Raw genomic sequence first — 9,586 nt, forward strand, 5'->3', positions numbered from 1 at the left:
TGGATACTGTGAACTCTTAGAAATGCTTTTATCTTTTGCACTATACACGCATACACACACAAACACATACTCACATACAATGGCTTCCCAGATGGCTCAGTGGGAAAGAATCCACCTGCAATGCAGGAGACATGAATTTGATCACTGGGTCATGAAGAGAAGTAAAATGCAGTGTTTATCACAGGGCACCAAGCAAGTAGCCCATGCATCCAGGACTCAAAGTCTGGAATTCCCAGATGGCTTCGAGGAAAATGTTTTTAAAGATCAGATGAGGGAAGGGAGTTGTGGGGTGTGTGATCAGCTTGTGGACATTCTTCTGATTCATTGGTGGTGAGGTAATCAGGAGTCAACACAATCAACCTTTTGTTTCCAACCAGTCTGAGTACTTGGGCTTCGTTAGTAGCTGAAATGGTAAAGCATCAACCTGCAATGCGGGAGACCTGGGTTTGATACCTGGGTCAGGAAGATCTCTGGGAGAAGAAATGGCAACCCACTCCAGTATTCTTGCCTGGAGAATTGCATGGACAGAGGAGCCTGGTGACTACAGTTCATGGGGTTGAAAGCAGTCTGACACAATTGAGCAACTAACACACACAGTCTGAGGTCTAGTGTTTGTGATCACATACAGTTAACTTCTTCCACTTGGTAGGGGTTTCAGATTCTGCAAAACAGCTTGAAGGACTTGGCTCAAAATGTTACACACAGTCCTTGAGGGGTTTCTGAAGGTCCTTGAATAAGTTTAATGGCTAAACTATTGGAGAAGATAGAGAAGGCAATGGCACCCCACTCCAGTACTCTTGCCTGGAAAATCCCATGGACAGAGGAGCCTGGTAGGCTGCAGTCCATGGGGTCACTAAGAGTCGGACACAACTGAGCGACTTCACTTTCACTTTTCACTTTCATGCATTGGAGAAGGAAATGGCAACCCACTCCAGTGTTCTTGCCTGGAGAATCCCAGGGACGGGGAAGCCTGGTAGGCTACCGTCTACGGGGTCACACAGAGTCAGACACGACTGAAGTGACTTAGCATAGCATAGCATTGGAGAAGACTCTTGAGAGTCCGTTGGACAGCAAGGAGATAAAACCAGTCAATCTTAAAGGAAATCAGTCCTGCATATTCATTGGAAGGACTGATGCTGAAGTTGAAGCTCTAATATTTTGGCCCCCTATATGAAGAACTGACTCATTGGGAAAAACCCTGATGTTGGAAAAGATTGAAGACAGGAGGAGAAAGGGATGACAGAGGATGAGATGGCTGCATGGCATCCCCGACTCAATGGACATGAGTTTGAGCAAGCTCTGGGAGTTGGTGATGGGCAGGAAGCCTGGCGTGCTGCAGACATGACTGAACTGATTGAAAGTATTATTGTTTTATCTTGCTTGATTGTTTTCCTTTCTTTCTGCATTTTCTCACTTCTCTGATTAAATTTATACTTTGGAACTTGGGGAAGGTCTAGGAGCCTAAGTTTTTCTACACATAAGAGGCAGAGAGAGGACATTGTAGGGGCAGATGGAGTGGTCTGTTCCAGGAAGGCCCCATAAGGTCCTGCTCAATTACTTATGGATAGATAGATAATCTCCTGTGTGTGCTATGTATTGTTCAGGAATGCAGGATGCAACACCGAAGAGCAATTAAAAAATAATAATAAAAGGCCTACAGTGCAGTAGAATGAGAAAAAATTAAACAGCTTTGTTTCTTAAAAAATTAGACAATTTTAAGTAGTGATAAGTACTTTGAAGACATTACAAAACTGTGTTAAGATAGAGAGTGACTCTTGGGATGAGGAAAGGCATCAGCCCTAAGTAGGGTATGGAGGGAGGGCTCCACTCTGACACTTACTCTGCAACAGCAGGCTGGGCGCTGAACCTCTCTCATGTTCAATTTTATATCTGTAAGTAGCCAGTATTTTTCTGCTGGACACTGGGCTCAGCATTGGCATTCATTATTCCATTCACTTCTTATAAGAACCCTGAATAATAAATTCTACCAATAACCACAGTGCAGAGATGAGGAAATTGAAGCATAAAAATTCTTGTCACAATCCCAAGGTCACACAACTAGTGAATGCTGGATCTAGAAACACAATCTAAGTCTTTGGTCTTAAGCACTTTGCTCCACTGTCTTCCTAAAGTAGGGTGGACCCAATCTTGAGGGGTTCTAGTAAGAATTGCGAACACACATGCAAATCACCTAGTGCAGCGCTTTCTCTGTCACAGGCTCTCAACCAGCTGTGGTAATGCACAAAACCTTGGTGGATGGGAAGCCATGGTCTGGAATTCCAGACGAGTTTATCTACAAGATAAAGCTCAATATTTTCTGAGGTTTGTTTAGCAGTTTACACAGAAGATTTCATGTATTATCATACGTATCAGCGGTCTATCATGTTTCTTACTGTTAATGGGAAATCAGTTCCCATTAACTGATATTAACCACCTTAAATATAAACTATTACATTGAGACAATGGGTAGCATAATATAACATAGAAAGAGTATACCAAGCTGTGTTTGCTACTCAGTCTATTAGTATTTTTGTAATTGACTTTTGCTCCCACTTCTCAGGATATTTCTACACTACAAGAAAGGACAAGCAGTAAATGCAATTTGACTTAATAGATAAAAATATCCCATCTTATGCAACAATTCCAAACTTTCTATTCATGCAACCATAGTCATCTCATGTGTTTATTTTTCATTTGGAATCAATCATTTTCACATCTGTCTGACAAAAGCAAAAAACAAAAACAAACAGCCAGTTTTCCTGAATCCTCTCCCTCTTGATTTCTGCACTGGGAAGTTTACTGAGTGGTTCAACTTTGGCAGCTCCTATTGGGATTAGGCTTCCCCACAATTTAATCCATGATCACTGGAGGGGAGCAGGGAAGCCAGAGAAGCCTCACAAAATGTTTGAGCAGGACACCAGGTGGCAGTATATCAGCTTCCATTCTTGCTGCATGCAGTGTGCTAGAAGTCTGATTCTCAGGAAGGAAAAACAGATTTCAACAAAGGATTCACAAAGGGGTGACATTTGAGTTGAAACATGAAGGAATTCAGAGGTGCATCATGTTTATATTTGGGGGATAGCATCACTGGCTCAGTGGTAAGGAATCCACCTTCCAGTGGATTCAATCCCTGGGTCTGGAAGATCCCATAGAGAAGGAAATGGCTACCCACTCCAGTATTCTTGCCTGGGAAACCCCACGAACAGAGGATGAGTCAGACACGACTTAGTGACTAAACAACAGCAAAGCATCACAGTCAAGAGGGAAAAACAAGGGGCACTGGTCTTGATTGGGAAACAAGCTTGGGGTGTTTAAGGAATGAAATCTCATTGTAGCCCTTGTTTTTTCCAGTACACTATTACTTAAGAAACTTATTAAAGCATCTGGCACTGTTAACTAGTTAGTGGATGCTTTCCTCATTTACTGATCCTGGGACAGTTGAATCTATGTCTTGGCATTTTCTTTCTTAGTTTCCTTTAGCGTCCAGTTTAAACTAGTAATGTCACCACCACTGAGACATCCAACCACCCAGTTCTGGGGCCAAGTGCTTCTCCATAGTCCAGACCTTGCTTCTAAGCAGCCCTCTAAAATGCAACACACTGGCCGATAATAAAAGGTAGAGAAGCTTTTCACAATTAGGAAAGATAGGGCTCATTCCCAAAGTATTTTTTCTCTAAGGAAACAATAAAACCTATCTCTTAGGGTTTTGATATTTGAATTAGATAATGAATCTGAAATGCAAACTACAGTGCCTGACATTGAGTAAAGCTCAGTAAATATATCAACTTTCTTTTTTTCCAGGAAATCCTGCCTCTCCTTCAATGTCCAGGTCTGTGACTTGTTACTGTTTGTTCTTTTCTCCACATCGGCTCAATGATGGAAGCTTCTAGAAAATTCACTTAATCACTTAGTTTCCTGGAGAAAGTCGTTATTTCTCCCTATTTCCTGGAGTCATATTCTCCTAGCCACATTGATACACTCAGAGTACTGAAAGGACCCAGATGGAACACTGAGATAAGGTATTATTTTCATTTCCCTAATTAATAATAATATTAAGGTCTTTATATATGTATTAGTTATTGGATATCTTATTTCTGAGTTGGATCTCCAAGATTTTGTCATTCTTTATTATCTGTTTTCTTAATGATTTAAAAGAGCTTCTAACATACTCTGCATTTGAGTCCTTTTTCAGAAATACTCGGAGAAGGCAATGGCACCCCACTCCAGTGCTCTTGCCTGGAAAATCCCATGGATGGAGGAGCCTGGTAGGCTCCAGTTCATGTGGTCGCTGAGAGTCGGGCACGACTGAGCGACTTCACTTTCACTTTTCACTTTCACGCATTGGAGAAGGAAATGGCAACCCACTCCAGTGTTTTTGCCTGGAGAATCCCAGGGACGGAGGAGCCTAGTGGGCTGCCATCTATGGGGTCACACAGAGAGAGTCGGACACAACTGAAGTTACTTAGCAGTAGCAGTCAGAAATACTTATTGCAAATGCAGTTTAACAGTTTGTGCATTGACTTTCAAAACTCTTAGCAGAGATTTATAACAAACACAATTAAAAAATATATTTTCAGGTTCACAAGAAACTGGCTTGGATATTTAGTTTGTTGTCTTTAAACTCCTTAATTTTTTTTTTTTAACCTTGGTGGTTTCTATTGCTTCTGATGTGAAGTTATCAGTTCAATTCAGTCGCTCAGTCATGTACTACTCTTTGCGACCCCAGAACTGCAGCACACCAGGCTTCCCAGTCCATCACCAACTTCTGGAGCTTGCTCAAACTTAAGTTCATCGAGTCAGTGATGCCATCCAACCATCTTAGCCTCTGTATTCCCCTTCTCCTGCCTTCAGTCTTTCTCAAAATCAGAGTCTTTTCCAATGAGTCAGTTCTTTGCATCAGGTGGCCAAGTATTGGAGTTTCAGCTTCAACATCAGTCCTTCCAATGAATATTCAGGACTGATTTCCTTTAGAATTGACTGGTTGGATCTCCTTGCAGTCCAAAGGACTCTCAAGGGTCTTCTCCAACACCACAATTCAAAAGCATCAATTCTTCAACGCTTAGCTTTATGGTCCAACTTTCACATACATACACAACTACTGGAAAAACCATAGCTTTGACTAGATGGACCTTTGTAGGTAAAGTAATGTCTCTGATGTCTAGCTTTGTTGTAGCTCTTCTTCCAAAGAGCATACGTCTTTTAATCATTCTTAATGATGTTTCCCAAAATATAATGCCTTGCAAACATCTGCCAAAACCAGAGTGGTGGACTTGCAGAATTCTTATTCAAATTTATGGCTTTACTCATAGCATTGCTCCTGAATAAGGAGATTGCTTTATAGAAAGTCAAGTATAGCAGTGAGTGGAAGTGCTTGCTATGAGCAAACAGGTTATGGGATGGATAATGGAAGAGGTCATTATAAATACCAGGTATAATCATGTGGTCATTTGCAAGAATGAGAACAATAATACTTATGAAAATTTGTTTTTCATTTTGATATGAATATATTTATGTATTATATTAACCAATTTTAACTCCCCTATCCCATTTTCCTGCATGTAGTAACATAAGAAAGGTATGTTAACATAACTCAATCGTATATCTTATTTTATCTCAGTAGTGAAGATACAGGATTCAGCGGGAGAGTGTGACTAACTAGAAGATAAAGTAACATCACCTACAAATGGATAAATGAACTTGCTCTAATCTTTGAAGGATATGGTTAGAAATTTTTGGGTTGAATGAGGAATTACTGCATCATAATATCAAGAAGTGTGGTGCTGGAGAAGACTTTTGAGAGTCCCTTGGACTGCAAGGAGATCAAAGTAGTCAATCCCAAAGGAAATCAACTCTGAATATTCATTGGAAGGACTGATGCTGAAGCTGAAACTCCAATACTTTAGCCACTCATTGAGAAGAGCCAACTCATTGGAAAAGACCAAGCCTGATGCTGGGAAAGATTGAAGGCAAAAGAAGAGGGCAGCAGAGGATGAGACGATTGAATGCTACCACCAAATCAATGGACTTGAATTTCAGCAAACTCTGGGAGTAGTGGAAGATGGAGGAGCCTGATGAGCTGCAGTCCATGGAGTCACAAACTGTTGGAAGCCACGTTAGGCATTACTGACAAAATGGAGGCACGGCCCCCAGCCCCCTCTCCTCATTCCCCAGGCATGGACCTGGATGAAGGAGTTAGACCTTGTAATTCTGACTTGTTTCTTCCTTTCTTCAGCTGAGTTGGCTGAAAAGGAATATTAAGGTGCTTATTGTTCTTAAGAGGAGCATGAGAAGGCACAAAGCCTTCTGCAGCTGTGCTCAGAGAATAATTCATAAAGTTAATCATTGACTTTTGTTCAAGGACTTTTGCAAAAGAGTGTTCCAGGATGAGCACACAGGCTGAAGCTTGAGGCCATGGGAGGGATTGCTATCTGAAGCCTGTTTGTGAGGAAAATGTTTATGGCAAAGGAGTTTGCTGAATTTAGGGCTTATAAATAATTAAAATAGTTAGAAGTTAAAGATTTAAGAAATGTTGTAATGTTAGCAGATTTTACTGTAGCTTATAGAGGTTAGGAATTTTAAAGATACTAATAGCTAGAAGTCTTTTTAAGAGATAGTGAGCTCAGGATGTTAGGGGCAAACAGGATTTAGAAAGATAAGAAATAAACTGAGGAATATAGCATGAGTTACAATGTAATCACAAGTTAACTATAGGATACATAAAAGGAAGTAGATAATAGATGGTAAAGCTGATTCCAAGAGAATCGCTGAAGCAAGAACTCTGTTTGAAGAGCAACAATGATTTACGAGATAATAAATCTGGGTGAGGGGGAACCGAAAATGTCAAACCTCTGACCTAATGTTTTTGTAAAAGCATAAAAGAGAATCTTAAACTTGAAATAAATAGGCAGTCCAAGAAAACTGAGAGGCTGTCTCATTACTTGCTGACACCGTTCCTCCCTTCAGGTTGAATCCCTGGCTGCTGGAGCTAGACTCCAGCAACAGTCAGACACGACTTAATGACTGAACAGCAACAACAACATCATCCTTATTCAAAAGTGGTTAAAAGAGTACAGATGGATGACAAGTTACCAAAGAGGGTACTGTAGCAGCTTTGACCTATCTTAACTATTTGAAAACATCTTTCCCAGAATGTGCTTCCCATATTGTTCTGACTTAGGGTTGGCCCCCAAAGGAACTTGTCTAACATTTGGAAGATAGTTGTGATGAAGCAGCCATAGTTTTTATGTTTGGGGGTTTGGTGCGGGCCTCCAGGGACTATGGTTACTCACACGTGTTACTGCTGATTTGATAGCTCATTTTATTGTTGACTCACAACTCCTTCACTTCCAACCAAATCTCCTCCTCATCTTCTCTTTGTCTTGGGACAAGTATGTATGTAAGCATGATGCCAAATGACACCTACTTCTCCTAAGGTCACCTACTACTGTGAAATGGAGGGAGGTGAGATATAGGTTTTAGTGTGTCTTTGTGGGCTCCATTATCTTCATGGTTCTAGTATGTCACTGTGAGTCATAGTTCATCCATCTATTCAATGTTCTTCTACAAATATTACTCCAACCAACTAACACTAAATTCAGTCTCAACACCAGATACTAAGATAACGGCTTTGTATACACTCTTCTACCAGACCTAGCAATTGCCTGAATTCTAATTTTTATAACTAATTTCTCATTTGACAGACACCACTAGTGGTTCTGCTTCTCTGATTATACCTTAAGTGACACAAGTCTAAGAAGAAAGGACTAAGGAAATGATTTTCATGATGATTCATGATAGCCTATACCCAGATTTGTGATGTGAGTGTATTTTAGTGGAACTGTCACTTTAAATTATTATGGAGCAAGTTTACAGCTTTAGACAACTTTACACATCTTCTGTATGATTGACTTAAAGTCAAGAATTCAAGAGGAGAATGTATTAGTCAACAGTCACTCTGAACACCTGTTTCCAAATGACATCAAAGAAGCTTTTATTTATAATTAAATCCTCTGATCCAGACTACAGATGAAGCAACCTCAGGACTACCATTTCTTGTCTGGGGTCTGCAGGTGTGCATTTTAGCTGGGGTCCTGCAGCAGGGGGTCTCTTTTTTATTTAGTTCTGGGGTTTTTGTTCAGCCTTTCCTATTACTTCAAGCACTGTGGTGCTCTGAGAACACAGAAGTACATTGCAGAATCTTCCAGCTCTAAGGCTGAAATGGTGAGGCTGATGGACTTTTGAGCTTTCTGGAAGTTTACAGAGTAGCGGCCGTCCCTTGCATTCCCAGCATCTGAATACTGACGAATAAGATAAGTCATCTGTCCACTGGGAAGCTGCGTGTACCAAAAAATGTAGTAGTGGAACATGTCCCAACTTGTTTCATACCGACAGTTCAGGGTGACTGCCTTCCCCACTTCACTGAGTATGTCTGGCTGGTCTTGAGTAACACTCTGGGCCACACCAGATCCTGTGGAAAAAAGAAGAAAACAGAGCTGAAATAGTGAACAAAATAATGTAGAAATTAGACCTATTTTGGACCCAAATATTTACAAACCTAACTGAAATCCTAAGACGCTTGCTTTCCCCCAATTCTCCTTTCCTCCCCAAGTCCCTGTGAATCAGCATGTGCCTGTGTGCAGTCCTTTCACCCTGAACACGAGCACCCATGTTTGGAAGCATCCCTACCAGAGAAGGTGAAGGTCAGGAACACCCAGAGCAGACTGGAGAGCGGCATCAGGCATGGATTCCCCTGCTCAAAAGTGTTTAGTTCTGCCTCAAGCTAAGATTTCAGTGTCTTTAAGTGCCGGGCAGCACATATACACAGTACCTGGTTCCTGTGTGGCTCCTCCCCCAGACAGGAAGTGCCGTTTGTCATGTTCCTAGACCAGCTGGTCTGTGCTCAGATGGAAAAAAGTTTGGCTCACAACAAACCTTTACTTTGTCTACTCATGTTTCCCTGGTCATTAAATTTGGCAGATCCTGAAAAAGGGCTTGAAAAAGGCAATTAATATTAAAGATTTGAATTGAGGGGAACTAAAGATTAAACAAGTTGACATACACTGGTAATTATTTAGTAAAATTATTTGCCATCCTGTTTAAGATATAATTTTGTATAGCCTACAAAACTTTCTTGAAATCTACTGATTGGTCATTCATCTAGCCTATACTTACTTTTCCCCATCCAGAATCTACTGACTGTTTTAAAGCATTTACAGATCTTAGGCCTTCTGGGAGAAAAGCAATCTTATCCAAAATAATTAATGTATCTCTTTTGTTTTTTTTCACTGAGTTCCAGGGCTCTACTTAGATTTGTCAATAAATAAAATTACTGCAACATGAAATGATTTTAGAAAATCAGCCTATCTGAATTTCAGAGCCTATTCAGTGGTTTATGTTTAAATGAAATTATAACCAGAATAAAACATTATTCTTTTGAAATCTGATATTTATTTCATTTTCATATGAAAATCTGATATTTATTTTCATATCATTTCATTGATATTAATACAATTTTAGCAAAATATCATAACCTTATATATCAATTTTGATACACACTCTTAGGTTCTCATACATCGCTCTAAGAAAT

The 9,586-nt window shown here is 40.3% G+C and overlaps 1 gene segment (V, D, J or C); it reads right to left on the reverse strand.

Moving 5' to 3' along the window:
- Positions 1-7,965: 7,965 nt before the first annotated feature.
- On the reverse strand, positions 7,966-9,076 carry LOC133255905 (T cell receptor delta variable 1-like). The segment is given in 2 exon segments: positions 7,966-8,467; positions 8,686-9,076. Coding segments are annotated over 2 exon segments (369 nt in total).
- Positions 9,077-9,586: the final 510 nt, after the last annotated feature.

Source organism: Bos javanicus, chromosome 10, assembly GCF_032452875.1.
Source record: "Bos javanicus breed banteng chromosome 10, ARS-OSU_banteng_1.0, whole genome shotgun sequence".
Lineage (NCBI taxonomy): Eukaryota > Metazoa > Chordata > Mammalia > Artiodactyla > Bovidae > Bos > Bos javanicus.